The sequence below is a fragment of the Branchiostoma floridae genome, chromosome 8 (assembly GCF_000003815.2).
Source record: "Branchiostoma floridae strain S238N-H82 chromosome 8, Bfl_VNyyK, whole genome shotgun sequence".
In the NCBI taxonomy this organism is placed as follows: domain Eukaryota; kingdom Metazoa; phylum Chordata; class Leptocardii; order Amphioxiformes; family Branchiostomatidae; genus Branchiostoma; species Branchiostoma floridae.
In genome coordinates, this window is record NC_049986.1 from 22,569,772 (window position 1) to 22,586,999 (window position 17,228).

Genomic DNA, 17,228 nt, shown 5'->3' on the forward strand with positions numbered 1-17,228 from the left:
TCGGCATCAGGGTCATGCCTCCTCGTAATTTAGAGCTCGCAGACACGTCGTCCGATCGATTTTCACCTAATGTGAGGGAGGTATTACAATCATTCAGAGGGTGGTCATTGATAAGAAAAGTGTAAGGTGAGTGTAAGGGTGAAAGCAAGATACAGGGAGGAATAGTCATGTAGTTACAAACTGTTGCCTTGTTATGAAAGAGCACCACTTATTAACAGTCACAGACTTCTGTAGACCCACAACAACATACTTGATACATAGAAATCTTGGTCACCCGAAACAGGAAAAATTTGCAATCAAATTTGCTATAAGGTACCTAAATTAATACCAGTAATATCAGTTTACTAACTGACCATTTTTAAATATTGTCAAAACAAAATTGAGCCAGATTTATGTGTAATGGAAAAATGTACCCAAAAAATTTAAAGAAGCCAATTTAGCACATTTAATCTACTTGAAAAACCATGATTTTCTTCCGGTTCAAATGAGCAAGACTGGACACAACATTTGACAGACTCCACGACATATGTACTGCCCCTGATCCTCAAACAACAAACCTTCCTCTGAGATCCACGTGGCTGTTGGTGCCAGGTAGAGAAGGAACAAGTATGAAATCAAAAAAAGGATGAATATTGAAAAAAAAAAGAATAATGTACATGTATGCTTCCAGATGCTAATTCAAGAAAGACACTTTAAAGCAAGGTCAGCACATAACATACACAGCTGGATATAAGTAAAACTAAATTCTACATGAGAAACAAAACTAGATCAAAACCAGAGCATTGAACATAGCATGCACACAATGTGACATTATCAAAACGTTCTACATAGAATCATTTTTGGTACACATAATACTATGATCATACAATAATGACATCATAAAAATTCAGCCATGATGTTGATCTGAAAGATAGACTTGCTTGTGTTTTGACAATGCCCCTAAAGCTTGCAACTATACCCGAACATGCTGGCACGAGGGCAGACTATAGTTCAGTCTAAAAGATGCAGCAGAAGAGTTAGACACCAGAGGTTTATGATACCTGCACATGTTGTTTGTACTCCGTATAGAGACAAGACTAGCTACAAAAAGAGCAGATGAAGATACAGATAGTTTCACTGTAAGACAGTCTAAAAACCCAGAGCTGCAGCAGAGGTGTTAGACACCAGATGTTTGTCATACCTGTTGTTTGTACTCCTTAGAGACAAGACTACCGGTAGCTTGGGTGTGCTACAAATTTTAAAGCAGCAGTTATACTGGCTATATATGAAGATACAGATATTTTCTCTATATAAGGCCACACCAATTTAATTCGTTGGTTCTCGGAATCGCCGCTTCTAATTTTCCCAATTTCAAAAAAAAAAAAAAAATTCCATTCAGTAATCGTGCTGCAAAACTTTGGTTCCGTTAGAGAAACAGAACGTCTGGAAAGTACCAGTGCATTTACTTTTTCTCACCCCCAAGTCCTTTGCTACCAATTGATTCATATCTTTTTTGTTGCAAAGTATATTTAGGAACAAATAAATCATCGTAAATGAGATACACATGGGCATAACATAACGTAGCAGAACCAGAAGTTCGGCTGAGCATGTGCTCTCTCTCACACACACTTTCACATGCAAATTTTCAATTGAAACACAGAAATCGGCACCCAAACAAACAACTCAATAAATCACCAATACTTTTTCACTCTTGTACCTCCATAGCCAACATGTTTTGATATGCCTGAAATGCTCAAAGTCTTCCAAATGGAGATGAAAATGAAGTCGGAAAATCTCGAGCGGCCATCTTTCTTCTTCTGTAAGTCAAAAAAGCGCCCCCACGCTGTTTTTAGTGGAACTGCAGGTTTGGCTGGATAGTACATGGTGTACCATTTCAGTGCTGATTTCAGTGATTTGCATGTAACATTAGGTTTTTCTAAGGAAGTTTAATCAAACTGCATCTTAATTTTTTGTCAACAAATAATTGTACATGTAACAAAAAGAGAGAATAAACCTATGGTTTTATGCAACATGTAGTTCAGTACTTTGGCTTGTTCATGTATTTTGGGGGGAGTGGAAGTATTTGTAATTTTTTTTCCAATTTGCACCAGTTGACCATGAAATGTAATTAGAGCCTTGGATAGACAGATTCTTATCAACTCAGAGAGCAAATAAGTCTTCCAGCGATGGTATTTTATTTCTAGAGGCAAACTTAAATAATGTTTGTTGTTGTCGTTGCATCTTTGTAAAAATACTATATTGGTCTATTTGAGATGTTTTGTGAACATTTCTGTTTACTGTAGCAACTGTACATAATTTAATGTATATTGTACAAATTTATGCCAACATGCAATTTTGCATGTAATTTTAACTGATTAACTATTTCTATCACACGTATACCATGAGTTCAGGTCTGGACTAACCAGCCTGGACCTGAACCCAGACTTGTTGCAAGTTTTTTTTTTTTTTTTTTTTTTCGCCCTGTCGCTTCAATTTTTTTAAGAAAAAATCCGAGAACCAACAAATTAAATTGGTATGGCCTAAGTTAAAATAAAAAGAACTGAATCAGAGGTGTTAGACACCAGCAGTTGGTCATACCTGTTGTTTGTACTCCTTAGACTAGTTAGAGACAAGGCTTAGCTTAGGTGTGCTACAAAAAGAGCAGTTATACTGGCAATGCAGATACAGATAGTTTCCCTATATACATCTAAAAACAAGGAGCTGAATTAGAGGAGTTAGACACCACCAGTTGGTCATACCTGTTGTTTGTACTCCTTAGAGACAAGACATAGCTCAGGTGTGCTAAGAAAATACAGATAGTTTCACTAAGTCTAAGAACCCAGAGCTGAATCAGAGGAGTGGATTGTCGTACCTGTTGTTTGTACTCGGTGACCAGGTTTTCGTACTGCCTGACGCTGGACTTCAGCTGTGTGACATCCGTCTGGGATGTGATCAGTTTATCCTCCATCGTCGACACTTGGTTCTTGGGGAAACCAAACAACAAAAATATAAAGCAACAGAATAACTTACTGTTACTTGCAAAATATACAAAAGCAATGAAACAATGATATTGCTAACATAATTGCCATAACTTGTATAATAACTTCCTTCATACTACACAAATTCAATGTAGGCTGCAAGAGCTTGTAAGACTTGGGAGCTGTAATTGCCATTAATTCAGTATGGTATTAAATTGTAGGGCTTTCCAGATTTATAATATAAGGTTAAACAAACGTTATTTTTGTTTACATACATATGTTGCTTATTACATATGTTTTAGTCCATAGTCTCAGCCCAGATGGACTGACTGCCAGTGACTGCGGACAGGAGCAGACTATGAAACACCTTCTTGTCTGCCCCCTCCTGCCCGAACCATGCACCAAAGAAGATCTGGAAGCTCTGACCCCCAGAGGAAGGGAGTGTGTGGATTTCTGGACAAGGAAAGTGTAGTGATGACACGAAGAAGAAGAAGTCCATACCTGCAGTCTCTCATTGTCTATCTTCAGGGAAGCCACTTCATTGGCCTGCCTCTGCACACGCTCCGTGAGCGTGTCTGTGTTTGCTCTCAGTCTGTCTTCGGTGTCGCGCAACTGACGATCCAGGTCTTTGTTACGTCTGGAAACAACATGGAATATGGCTTGACGAAAAGGTTTGACTTGCAAGAGATAAAGACAGCAACAGCTATTTCTTCAGCAAACAACTACAAATGTATTTCTTCAGACAGAAAGCTTTTTTTTTCTATTTCAGGTCTATTTCTTATGAAAGTCACACATTTCAAAGTCTTTAGAGTGGCAAGGGAACGGAAAGCAAAAGTTTGTACCATAGAACAGCTGAAGCATGTAACTATTTCCATGAGATATACATTTTCCATGCATAGAATACAGAAATTCACAACAGTTCTGTGCAGGAATGCAAGCTATTAGCTTAAAACTTTTCCACATTGTGAAAATAGCAAAGGTCTTAAAGTTTATGACATCTCTTAGCTTTTTGCCCAATACTTAAGTTTGGAGAAATGCAGTGACCCTTGACCTACCCATGAAGTACTGCGTTCTCTGACTCGACCTGTGACCTCTGCTGAGTCAGCCGGTTGTTTTGAGCCTTCAGCTCACCGATGGAGGCGTGGAGGTCAGCGATCTGGGCTTCCTGAGAGGACATACAGAAAACAAGAATAAAGAGACCACTCTATTCCTTTACTGTAAGTCTAACAGATAATATGGTGGGACACACTGATGCCATGAAGAACGTACATTTGCTGATGCTATGAAGAACGTACATTTGCTGATGCTATGAAGAACGTACATTTGCTGATGCCATGAAGAACGTACATTTGCTGATGCCATGAAGAACGTACATTTGCTGATGGCATGAAGAACGTACATTCTGATGTTACAGTTATGTGTATAAGGATTTGATATTTAGGACATTGCACATTTGTGGGGTCCAGTATTTCTTTAAATCACTCCAGGGTCCAGGGTTCTAGTCAGGATTTCATTTTAGCGTAGTGGGAATGTCATGGTAGCGAAGCGACCAATCAGGAGATTGATGAGATTTTGACAATGTCGAGTTAAAAGTTGGCACTCTATTAACATCACATGTAATTTGAAGGATTTTTGGTCAGTTTTGAATGGCATATCATCATTTTTCATTGTTCAGACATTGATTAGACATTGCTGAACAAGAAAATGATAGCAAAGCACCACTTCACTTGTTAAAAATTAGCGTAGTGGCCCTTATTTTAGCGTACTGGTCACAAATTTTAGCGTAGTGGCCCACTACGCTAAAATGCACTAGCTAGAACCCTGGGATCTCTGTGACACAAGTGGGAAGCAGTTAGTCTTCACACTGCATTTGAAGGTATCTCTGTCCAGCGGGTCCATGCTTACATGTATGAAGCTACACACTTTACTTATATACTGCATATCAATAACTCAACTCAACTCATGAAAGTCATGGTGCTGATCTTGAAGCTAGGCAAAGATTGTGGAAAGCATCATTATGATGCTATCCACAAACTTTGGCTAGCTTACTGGTAAATGATGGTCTGTCAGATTGACACAGATCATGCTCCAAACTCCAGACACTCTGATTAACGATAGCTTATTTAAGGTATCGGACCGGAGTTTCTTTTACGATTTCGGAGGTTGGCGGACAGCCTCAGGCCGAAGGGCTACAATTCCGCTAGTAAACGTAGGACGCGAAACTTAATCAATATGGTGGAAAGCCGTTTACTGCCTCTTTCCGACAAACCTATTGGTATCGTCTGTTGCCTCTTTATTTTGGGTAGAATATGTAGTAAAATTTTAATTTGGGACCCGAAAACTATAAATTTTTGACACTTTTTTGATCGAAGGTGCTTGGAAAAAACGAATTTTCCCAGGATAACGGCCTACGTGGTAGAGAAGCTAAATTCTTCATGTTTGTGTAAAATGAAAATAAAAAAATTCCATGTGATAACTTTTTTGCAATCTCCGATGACGTCATTTCTTCGAAATCGCGTGAAAAACGATGCTATTTGGGTCATCAGGCGAAAAAACCGCATCACCGTTGCAGCGGACTAATACAAAAATGGTTTCGCTGGCCGACCAACTACTCCTCGCACAAAATCAATACAACCCACGGGCTTTTCAGGAAATACGATTTGAACTCCGACCCGGAACCTTAACATATTTACAGGTTTGTATGAGGAAGAATAATCAAAGTAACCTTCTCCATGATGGTGGCGTTCAGTCTCTCCACTGTGTTCTCGCTCTGTTCCGCTCGCTGTTTCTGCACGCGGGTCGCCTTCTTCAGCGCATCCTTGTCCCGTTCTGCCTTATCCTGGGGGAAAAACAACACAAAAATATACAATGATTCTTAAACCAAGGTGGAAGCTTTCATTTATGTTTTGTGTCAAATGGTACAAGTCCTTTCAAACTAATAAGAAAAAGCTTCAACACTCTTCACTCTCACAGCATAACATGTAACATAACCTAGAATAGATAATTATTTTTACATGTGCACAATTTCTTTTACGTACATGTACTATTGACTTGATCTGATTGACCACAGGAACAAAATTTAATGTAACACTTGAAATACAGACTGCCGGTAGTCGGAGGCATAGGAATAAACTGATCTGAACAAACCTTTGCTCCCATGAGCAGTTCTGATGTGTGTTCTCGCTCTATTCTCTCTTGTTGTAGCTGTTTTTCTAAACCCTGGGGAAAAAATAACACAGAGGCTGTAATAAGACAGGGCACCAGCCATTGAAGTCTATCTGAATTACATCTTGAGAAATTGATACAGGCTAGCAATAGGTTGAGGACTGAGCAACATACAAATGTACTCCAACAAAGCTCTTACTTCTGTTTACAACCCTTATTTAATGTTTGTTTGAACAATTATTTATTCACTATGTATTGAGTAAACTTATAAGTTATGTTCCGTACCCTGATTTGCACAGCCATCCTGTTGTTATCAGCCTCCTTAGTGCGTAGCTCCTTCTGTAAGTGAGCCCTCGTCGTCTCAAGTGACGTCTGTACATTCCCCATCTGGCGTGCATTACCCTGAAGGCAAAACCAACTTTTTAAACTTGGAAAAGCAGCTAAAAACCTAATCTGAAACAAGGCTATACCAACTGTTCACAGATTTGTGACAAAAGAATGATGCTGAATCATTTAGCCAACGAAAAAAAACTTGGTTTCCGATGTTAAACTGTATGATCACAGCAAATACATTTTCAGCACCAAGGAGAGATATGGATCTCCTAGAGTTTGGGTGCATTCATACTGTCACAAAACAGTACATACATTATATAGTACATACATCATATAGTACATACATCATATAGTACAGCCTGCCAAAGCAGTTCATTGTGTCTTGAGGCATCTTCAATTTATTTCCTACTTCCAACACATTTTGAGGTATAGCTAAGGCATAAAAGCAAGATGAGTCCACCTCTGGAAGGAAAACATAAATCTAACTTTGTTCACATTGCCCATGTTTCCATGTTGGACTTCCAGTTCAGTATTACTTCTCTTGAAGAAAGGCAACACTAATTTAATTTGTTGGTTCTCTGATATTAAAAAAAGTCAAAATATGCTTAACTGGAAAACATAATGAAAACCAAGTTTATGCCTTACTGCTCTACCTTTTAAGTATTTTCACCTTAAAGAATCCAAGAGCCAACAAATTAAGTTTGTGTGGCCTGAGGAGCAGAAATATTAATCGCTTTGCCTAATCAGTGCAGAACTGACCCGCTCTGCCTCTAGCATCACCAGGGACTCCTCAAGCTTCCGTTCCTTCATCAGAAGATCGTCCCGTAACCGCTGCAAAAGCAAGAGAAACAGAGGCAAGCTGACAGGGCGCCCAACAACCAGCATTAACTACTGACCATGCATGAAAACAGTTATCTTCTGTGTTCTGCAACAGTTGACTGATTCATGACAATAATTTATGTGTTAATGACTGTATGATTCACTGCAAGTGCATCCCAAATATACATGTATGGTCAGTGCTGCAAGTTATAGTCACCCCATATACATTTTTTTGTACTTTAAAGCAAGCAGTGCAAGACATTGCAATAAGCTAAGTGAAGGCACTATGTATTTGTTTTATTATTCAAATGGTAAAAAATACTGTGCAAACAAAATAGCCCAGTCTGAAATTGAGAACTTCTACAACAAACATTATGATGAACGATACCCACTGAATGTTACACATGACTATAATAGGCTCCATGTAGCTAAAGTGACAGATTGTGCAACACAGACATTAAGCTTTATGCAGGAGCTGTTAGTAATCTTTATGGACTCTTATACTGACCACGTTGTCGGCCTCCACGTCTGTTAGTCTCCTCATGAGAACATCCTTCTGTTCCACAATACGGGAGGCATCCGCCTGTGGGGCACAACAGGGGACAAACAAACACAAGGGTTAAACTCAGCTATTTCTACACTGTCTACATTCATTTTCTATCATTGGGTCCACACCATCTCAATTCCCAGGTTCTTGGATAAACAAATTGTACTTGAGACAAATATCATCATGGAGACAAAGTAAGATGAAAAAGTCCTTGAATTGGTACACAAAGTTTTTGGGAGTTAATATAATCAGATTTATGTTTTCTTGCTACATGTTGTGCAGCTCTCTTGTTGAAGTTTTGCTAAAACAAATATCCAAGAAGCAAGAAAATATATTGGTGTGGCCTTGTGCTGTAAACATTGCCCACAAGAGGCCTGACACCTTCCCACAAGCATATCACCAATACAGTTACAGCTGTTAGAGGGGTCCATACACGGTAAGTCACATACACGCACGCATGTATCCATGCACACATGCATGCACATAACACACATACACACACACACATACATACATGTGCAGTGCAAACACCTACACCTACATATACACACACACTTACAACTACAGTAAAGCAAAGTTGCTTGTATTGAGGGAATATGAATACAGTCAAACCTGCCCATTTTGAAGACCACTCCAGAGTCTAATAAAATCTGGCCTAATATAGGCAGGTGGCCACTACTAGTATACAACTATAGAGTCTGACAGGATTTCTGTCAAGGGAAAGACTATCTGACAACCACCAAAAAGTGGTCATATTGTCCAGGCCTGCTTTGGCTGCATGTCAATAGCCAGGAGGTCCTTATAACTTTATAATAACTTACAGGGGGCCAAGACAGGTTTGACTGTACTCTCAAAGTTTAACCCTAGTGCATGGACCCTGTGACACCTTGCGAGCGAGAACAGACCAGTGTAACACATACCCCACTTCCCTCCCGTGCATGCAGGATGCACGGCCCCTGGCATATCACGCACCAGGGGATGTATGGCTGCACCAGGAAGGTGAGAGAGTTACATGTGTTAGACAGGAAATTTCACACATTAACAGTCTGGAAAACCGATAGATTATAGGCATGGTGATGAAAGTTATGACGTACATGTAAACTTAGTCTTAGAGTGTCGGAAGGATAGTAAGACAAAAATAGAGTTCAGTGCTAAGAAATCTTCCTAGTGCAGACATGTACTTAATAAAATGTCATGAATGAGTGCCATCCTACCCTGTGATTACCTGTAGCTGCATCACTTACATGTAGTCTACATCACATAAATTCATAATCTTGAACTGCCATGTACCGACTACATACATGCACATCTCACTTTTTGTCAGTCTAACATGCATCTGTTACAGTAGAGATTGGAATTTAGGACAATCACAGATTGTTCCATGACATATTGGAATCTCATCATCCTGAGTTCCAATCTCTACTGTGACAGAACTATGTACATTAGTCTTGGAGAAGTCAGTATTTTATGGTTACCTCTTTCCTATACTGGTCCTGTAGAAGTGTCCTCAGGGTTCGGTTTGTGGACTCAAACTCTACTGTACATACATGTACAAGTCTATGTTGTGGTTACCTCTTTCCTGTACTGGTCCTGTAGAAGAGTCCTCAGGGTTCTATTGGTGGACTCAAATTCGTCCAGACGCTGCATCAGAAGGTCCTTCTGTCTGGCCAGGGCGATGGAGTCTTCAGATGACATCCTCTTGTCCTGCATAACAGATGCAAAAGTTTTACAACTACAGTTCAACATTGTATCTTGATGACAGCAGCTAATTTTTAAAGCATCCAAAAAATTTTTAAAAATCGAAGAGAAAATTTGTGGACTAAAACTTTTTAATCAGACTTAAAGAAAGAGAAGATAAACATTTCCCTGTCTTTTAGACAACAGCTTTCTTCTGAGTGAAGAGAAATGAAGTGAATTTTACCAACAAAGGTGTAATCCAAAGTGTAATACAGCTCCATGGATTGAATTCACCTCTGTACATGAAACTAACACTTCACTCTCAATTTCTTTTACACTTACAATACTTTTGACTCTTATGGAGAACCTAGACTATGGTATCTAGAGCAACAGTTTGTTCTGTTTAAACGAGCGATCTAGAACTCATTCCTTAATTCAATCATTTACTGCCATCACCACCAAAAGGTTTTGCAAACAGTTCCCCAAATGGGTAATAGAAGCGAACATAGGAGCAAACTGCTACATTTACATTAGTCTATGAGAGAAGTGAACTACAATGTCCTGTGTAAGCGTGCCATAGATAGAAAAAGGATTCTCACATCTCGGAGCCTGCGGATGGTGGAGCGTAGTTCCTCCAACTGCTGAGATGCGGCTGACCCGTCCATCTCTGCCTGAGTCAGCTTCCGCAACAACAAGTCCCTTTCTGCACTCATACGTGACTTCTCTGAGCTGTCGGGAACAGAACAGAACATATTAACTTTTTTTAAATTCAAAAATTGGGGTGCATGCAGGACATCAAACAGAGCAAGATGTCAGCAAAACCTGACTACATTATCTTCTTCCCTGTCTTTAGGACTTAAATTTGAGGATTTGTGATCATATTTCAACACTAAATGTCAATAATTGTGCCAGTGTACAATTACATGTACATGCAGTATAGTCTAAACATTCCTAAAATATGTGTACAGGCAGCCATACACAGGTATCTCTGTGCAACTCTCTCTAAATATACACATGTATAATTATGTATGACATTCTTTTGAAAAATTTGATTTTCGATCCAAAAATCACTGAACAAAGTAGAAATGTAGAGTGGTCACTGGTCCGACATTAAGCAATTTAGCTCTACGAAGTCATGTCTACCTGGTGAGGGTAACAGAATCCTTCAGCCTCTCGACGCTGCGGCGCAGACGCTCGTTTTCGCGCTCTGTCACTGTCAGGTCTGTCTTCGCTTCCCTCAGCTCGCTTTCCTGCCGCATCAGGGCATGCTGGGATAGGTCCAGCTTGTCCTTCGTCCTGTCCAGCTCCCTTTCCTTACGGACAAGATCAGCCTGGGGAAAAAAATCAAAAGTATATTCATTGGCACCTTCCTAACTCCTGTTTTAGCTTATCAAAATAATCAAGCCAGAGGATCTCAAGTTATACTGACCACAAAGACCCAGGCAAGAATCACACACAGTACCTCCATGAAAAATTGAGGTCTTGCTTTTGCTGTGTCTTTGAGTTGTGCAGCTAAAATTTGTCTGGTGCAGGTAATTAATGTTACCTGCACAAGTATTTCGAACCCTGAGACATAATCTACAGTTACCTCGTTCCTGAGCGTGCCCATCTCTGTCATGAGACTGTCGATGCGTTTCTCGTACTGCCGGGCGTCGGCGTTCCTCACGTCGTCAGGGTCAGCCTCCAGGTCAGACCTCCGCAGGGCAGACCTGTCGGCTGGGTTGATCTCAAGACGAGCGGAATCACCCTGCAACACAGGTGGGAAACACTTAGAGATAACAAGAGCAGAGTCCCCGTGAAACATAGGTGGGAATTACTTAGAATTTACTGGGTTATGGTGTCAATGTTGGCGTAATGGCCTAGTGTTTGGCACAGAGCCCAGAGGTGGCTTAAAATCCAGCATGCCACCGCTGTTGTGCCCTTGGGAAAAGCATGAGCACAGTCCCCCTACAGCACAGGTGGGGAAAACTTAGAGATAAGCATGTATGGTGGTGTCGATGTTGTCATAACAGTTAGGGCGTTTGGCACAGAGCCCTGAGATCCCTTAGAAGTTAGAGCATGCCACTGATGTTGTACCCTTGGGAAAAGCACTTGACACGACTTTTCTCACTCAACCCAGATGTAATTGGGTAACTGACTTCGGTTGAGGTAGGGTAAAAGACAGTGGAAGAAGGCTAGGCTTCGCCTTCCAAATAAATCATATCGAGTCTTAATAAGACACAGTGGATAATATTGAACCACAGTAGTCCCTACAGCCTCTTCCTTAAAAAGCCTTTAGCTATACTCAGTAACAGTATTATTACACGAGAATAAGGAATACAAAATGAAGTTATGGGGAGAAAAAAAAATTTAAAAAACAAACAAACACAATAATGATTTGAGATATAGCGGAAGCCTTTTCCCAACATTAGCAATCATAAAATGTACTCAGGAAGCCTTAACTTGTTAGTTCCCCAGCTTATACACAAGTTTATCACTAATTTGCGCTGAAGAAGTTTTCAGCTTTCTCCCTGGAGAGGAGCTGACAGAGGAAGTGACAAATTACTTCGGATGGAAGATGGATTCGGCAAAATCCCGCAGATGGCACCTTCATAAATCACAAGCCTGTCATCCGATATCACACTGTGGATAGCAGAGCTCAAAGCTAGATACAGGATGACAAATTACTTCCATCCATGCATCACATCGTAAAAACCCCAGGGCGCTACAGTTGACTGCAGGCAGTAAAACCTGTTACACCATCATCACAGTAGGAGAGGGAATAATGGTGGATCTTCTATCGCTGCACATTAGGACAAGTTGAAGGTTGTCTCGCACTACATGTATACCAGGGTTGTAGCCAGCACCCGTCCCTCCGTTCTTTGACTGAATTCTGCAGCTTGTGACAGAAAAAAAATTCTGCCCATTCCGTCCTGTGACAGACAACAATCATTATGCAAAGATGGAGTAAAGCAGTCTCCCTTGTGTAATTTTTCACCAAAACAGGTGCTGTTGAACAGCTTAGTCTACCTGCAATATATACACCTCAAAATGCAGGAAATAGTGTGTCAGAGAGTCTAGATTTAAACATTTTCTGGGGAAAAATGCCCCCTGACCCCCTAGAAACGTTGCGCCAATCAAAAATTGAGGGATAGGAAAATGATTACAGGCTGGCTACAAGCCTGATGTATACTGCCCTAATGGCACCAACTGATATGTGAAATTGCCAGGAGCAGAAATTCAGAATGAATTAGTAGCAATAATTATTGCAAACCTTTGCAGACATTTGAATCACTATCTTTAACTCAGTCTTAATGCATGCTAAAGGCAAATGTTGTATATCATTGTCAGACATAACCATTTTCCTACAACGTGGTATCATTGATTGATTGAATAATGCCATTCAAGATGTTCACGTTACTCAAAATATTGAGGAGTATCCGAGTAATGTTTTTTGACAGTCTGTGATGAATGATAGTCAATTTAGATCTGTATGTGAAGATGAGAAGAGATTGCAAATAATTCTAAGATGTGAAGTATTTATCAAAACCCGTACTAGTAGTAGTAGTCATTTTTTCCCCTGGATGATTTTTATTACACTACATGTACATGTACATGTATATCATTGCCACCAGTTATGGCTTGAGTTTGAGTATAGTCGATGACTCTAACAGCCCAGGTAAATTGTACAGTATGAGTCTATGTTGTCATGACATATATATGCAAGATTAACTGCATCACTACATGCATGTGAGTAACAACCAGCCTGGTCCAAGAATAACTTATATGAGGTTTACTACAAATTCTAATAGATTATACATTTTGGCACACTATAGTATATAGTCATTACAGAAGTTTCTGTTAATCTAAAACTTGCTAAACATCCCAGCTGTGCGCGCAGTTGATACTATTTTATATTGTGGTGCTTTGAGACTCATACAGACTAAACAAATTAAACTTCAACATGCATAATATTTTTGCTGTAGCTTATAAAGTTTATTTGTTAAAACATATAAAAGTTAGGTGTGACTTCTTATTCATAACCAAGAACTTGAAAAAGGCTTTTAATTTTAAACCGATTAACTCCCTTCTTTTGAACCAAATAAGTCACCATGCAGCTGTGAATTTTTCGTCACACAAATTAAAACTCAATGTGCATTATCTTCTGCTGTATGTACACTATAAGTTTATTGCTAAAAGTTAGATGTGATTTCTTTTAAGCAAATTCATAATGTTTAACTCCCTTGAACCCAACAAGCCACCAGCTGTGCGTTTTTGTTGCCACCAAGTTTCGCGACCCTCTCACCTCCAGACCGTACCCCTTTCTCTTCATCCAGGACAACCACAAGTCGTCCAGGCTCTCTCGAGGCTTTTTCTTCAAACTCCTGATCTTCCTACGGGTTCGCGGGGTGAGCCAGGGGTACTGGAAGGTACGCATGTGCAGCAGCGGAAAGGAGTTGTTAGAATTTGAATTCGAACTTGGGTTTCTAATGTGAAATTTAGTATATTCCCAGTATCACTCACTTCAATACCCAGTCTCAGCGCAAGTTAACAGATTCAAAGCTGGTAAACTGAAAGGACAGCAAAATAATGCACCATAACATAAGGTAATCCAAAGTGCAACTTTCTTATTCTATATTTCTGTTTTCTGCAAGAATATTTGCAATACAATCAAACCAGTCCTGAATTCTTTGAGGCAGACGCTGTACTACTGGCTATCTCTGCGTCTGTCATGATTAATAGTATGCAACTTGCATACACGAATAGTTTTATGAGAAGAATCAAAGAAACCAATTTTATGTGGCATAAGCTTCTAGCATGATTTCCAATCATCCAGAGAACCAGTAGACCGTGAGATAGCATGTCATCAAATTCCGGTTGTACCGGCTCAGTAGCGATGAAGCTACGCGGTTTAATTCCCGTGGGAATAACCCATAATGAGCGATTCGTATCGTTCAAAGCCACGGTGCCATTTTCTCTCTCATTGTCAAGACTAATGGTTTGAGATAAATGCACTATCTTGTCGCAACATCAACCCTAAATGGCTCAACGCGACAAAGCCTCAAAGGATGATTTAGTTACATTCCCAGTCTCACTCAGCTGTCATGTAATACTGCATGTTATAATACAGACATTTGTACCAAATTAGAATCAAATCATCAGCATAGAATTATTTCAAGATTGATTTAATTTACATGTAATTACTAGTAGGGAGGATGCCATTACTGTTATCGCTATGAGCCGCTCTTCATCTAGAAAATTACTTTAATAATGCAGAAATAACTTATAAGATTTCATCGTCATTGAATTTGCAATGAAATTGATGAAAATTTCCTTCCAACAATTTATATTCAGCTTATAATGACAGATCTTACACAACTGAACTAACACGGGCTCTTATTTAATAAAAAGTGTGAAAAAAATATCAATGCTGGAGATAGCCGTGGTACTGAAAGTCTGATGACTGTCTGTCAAGTGTTCTAATGAAGAAAGGGGCCTTACTAGAGCCGTATGTGACTCTGGCATTCAAATCCGCATCCCTCCATCACTTGCTTCTACCAGAATGAGCCATAAATGTTGCCTTTACACAGGAAAGCCAATAGATACAAATGGCCTGCCTTAAATTCCACATAAGTCAAGATACCCTAAGAGACACTAATGCTGCCTTGAATTCCACATTCTAAAACAATGAGTGGGATTGAGAAAACATATCAACACTGGAGATAGCCGTGGTGCTGAAAACCTGGAATGATAACTTTGAAGATGACTGTCTGTCACTCTGGGTTCTTATGTGACTGTGGCATTCAGATCCACAGTCCCTCTATCACTCTGTCACTGCTATCAGGCTCACAAAGCCACAAATGCTGCCTTGACACAGAATAGCCAAGAGATACAAACAACGGCCTGCCTTCAAGTTCAATTACACAGAAAATCCTGAAGAGATACAAAGTTACACAGAATACCCCATGAGCCCCAGGGTTTCATTTCCATGGTCTAAAGCCACAATTGATCCCCACATCTATCTCTCAGTCACATGTAGCATACAGCCATTACGCACACTGCCTTACATAAGTTATAGCCTGCCCTGGACCTGACCTAAGGTAAGGAGATATAGCTGGTGACTTATATAAAAGCTGGGGTGCAGAAAGGGCAAAATGCAGTTTCTGAGGTTTATGGTTGTGCATCATGGGTTCATTAAATATGAATCTCCAATAAAGATGTTGGTAGGCTGGGTGGATCATTTAGATGTAAAATAAAATCATTCCTATGCAGGCTTGCTTTTAGCCAGACATGCGTCAAGACATCATTTGGACACGCTTTTCTTAAAATGACAAGAAGAAATTTGATGTGCTACTTGTAGACACCCGTACACTGGGGAGCAGATCCTCTAACAAGCATGAAATTCTGATTGACCAGAGATCCCACTAGGTCAATTGCGGTCACAGTCTTCCAATGCACCTCTCTGACAGTAATTTTGCCCCTCAAAATACCTTGGAATGAATGCATGCACCACGTACTAAAATTCTGGAAAACTCTGCACCATGGAATTGGAAGGTGGATTGCCCCCGGACCCCCTGCGATAGTCACGCCTATATTAATACAGCAACGTTAACCCTTCAAGAAATTTGGACCCCCATAATAAAATCCTAGCTAAAAGCCTGTTTGTTGGAACTGCTGTGTAATACATATACTGTTGCCCATCTGGTACACACATTCAAATGGAAAACATCCCAGAGAATAGGACCATTACTCAGAGACAGCGGCTGCGTCTGAACTTGGGTTGAGCCGAGGAGGTGATATAACCTCTTTGGCTTGAGCTGATCATGAGTACTAGATATACATCAGATGACTTGGATACATGCTGGGGCGCCGAGAGGGCAGGATACAGTTTCCGAGCTAAATCTTTCAACCTTTTAGTTTTACAGTGCATCGTGGGTTTATTGAAAATGAGTCTCCAATAAAGACATGTCAAGAGCCCCTTAGTTAGAAGTAAAATTAAATCATTTGTTTATTGAACTATACTATTACTTTTAAAGCCATACCAAAATAATCTGGAACTGGAGATCATAACTTCAAATAGCAATTACTTCAGCAACTGGATATGGTTCAGTGAAACATTAAAAAAAAATAGGTTAGGCCAGTGTTAAATATGTATGCACATGTATGTGGGCATGTGTGCCTGGGTGTAAGTCTTAAGTACTATAATGCTAACTGTGAGACTGTCTGGTTTACATGTAGATATTCCACCTTCAACACCCTGCGTGCCTTGAAGTTGAATTGCTTCCCTTCCCTATGTCTAGACAGGGCTGAGGCTGAAATGAACAGACTGTACATGTGGTGCTCTTCAAATGAGCTCAAAGCATAAACTTGAGCCTTTGATCTAAGTGCTGTCTGGGCAGCAAAAGAAACTGTCAGACAGCTAAGAAAAAGCAACTGCAGAGAATTTATTTAACTACTCAGGCTAGCTACATGTAACTTATTGTAAGTCCCTCTTTGCTAGAGGTCTGAATTCTTACCACGAAAACACACACAAATGAACCACAACACGGACGAACAACACGAGCAACTCAAAGAATGATTTAGAACTGAACGAAAAGCAGTGTGTTTTGCTTAGGTTGTACCTCCCATGCAAACATGCAAAGCCGTCTTTTCTAAGAGGTTTACACTCTGCCATACTACAACGTAGTACAAGCAACTCAAAGATTTTGAGCTGAACAAAAATCAGTGCTGCATTTTGCTAGCCATCACCA

The 17,228-nt window shown here is 40.0% G+C and overlaps 1 protein-coding gene across 1 annotated transcript in view; it reads right to left on the reverse strand.

Annotated features, from left to right (window-relative positions):
• Positions 1–17,228, reverse strand: part of LOC118421962 (outer dense fiber protein 2-like) — a 30,769-nt gene that overhangs the window by 6,329 nt on the left and 7,212 nt on the right. Inside the window, exons 4-17 of the mRNA XM_035829465.1 lie at positions 13,733–13,900; positions 11,087–11,245; positions 10,642–10,829; positions 10,098–10,227; positions 9,394–9,525; positions 7,783–7,857; positions 7,215–7,343; positions 6,408–6,524; positions 6,105–6,176; positions 5,683–5,796; positions 4,013–4,122; positions 3,459–3,594; positions 2,852–2,962; positions 558–578 (exon numbers count right to left, since the gene is read on the reverse strand). Of these exons, the coding sequence (XP_035685358.1) occupies positions 558–578; positions 2,852–2,962; positions 3,459–3,594; positions 4,013–4,122; positions 5,683–5,796; positions 6,105–6,176; positions 6,408–6,524; positions 7,215–7,343; positions 7,783–7,857; positions 9,394–9,525; positions 10,098–10,227; positions 10,642–10,829; positions 11,087–11,245; positions 13,733–13,900 (1,662 nt within the window). The remainder of the gene's footprint in view (positions 1–557; positions 579–2,851; positions 2,963–3,458; positions 3,595–4,012; positions 4,123–5,682; positions 5,797–6,104; positions 6,177–6,407; positions 6,525–7,214; positions 7,344–7,782; positions 7,858–9,393; positions 9,526–10,097; positions 10,228–10,641; positions 10,830–11,086; positions 11,246–13,732; positions 13,901–17,228) is intronic.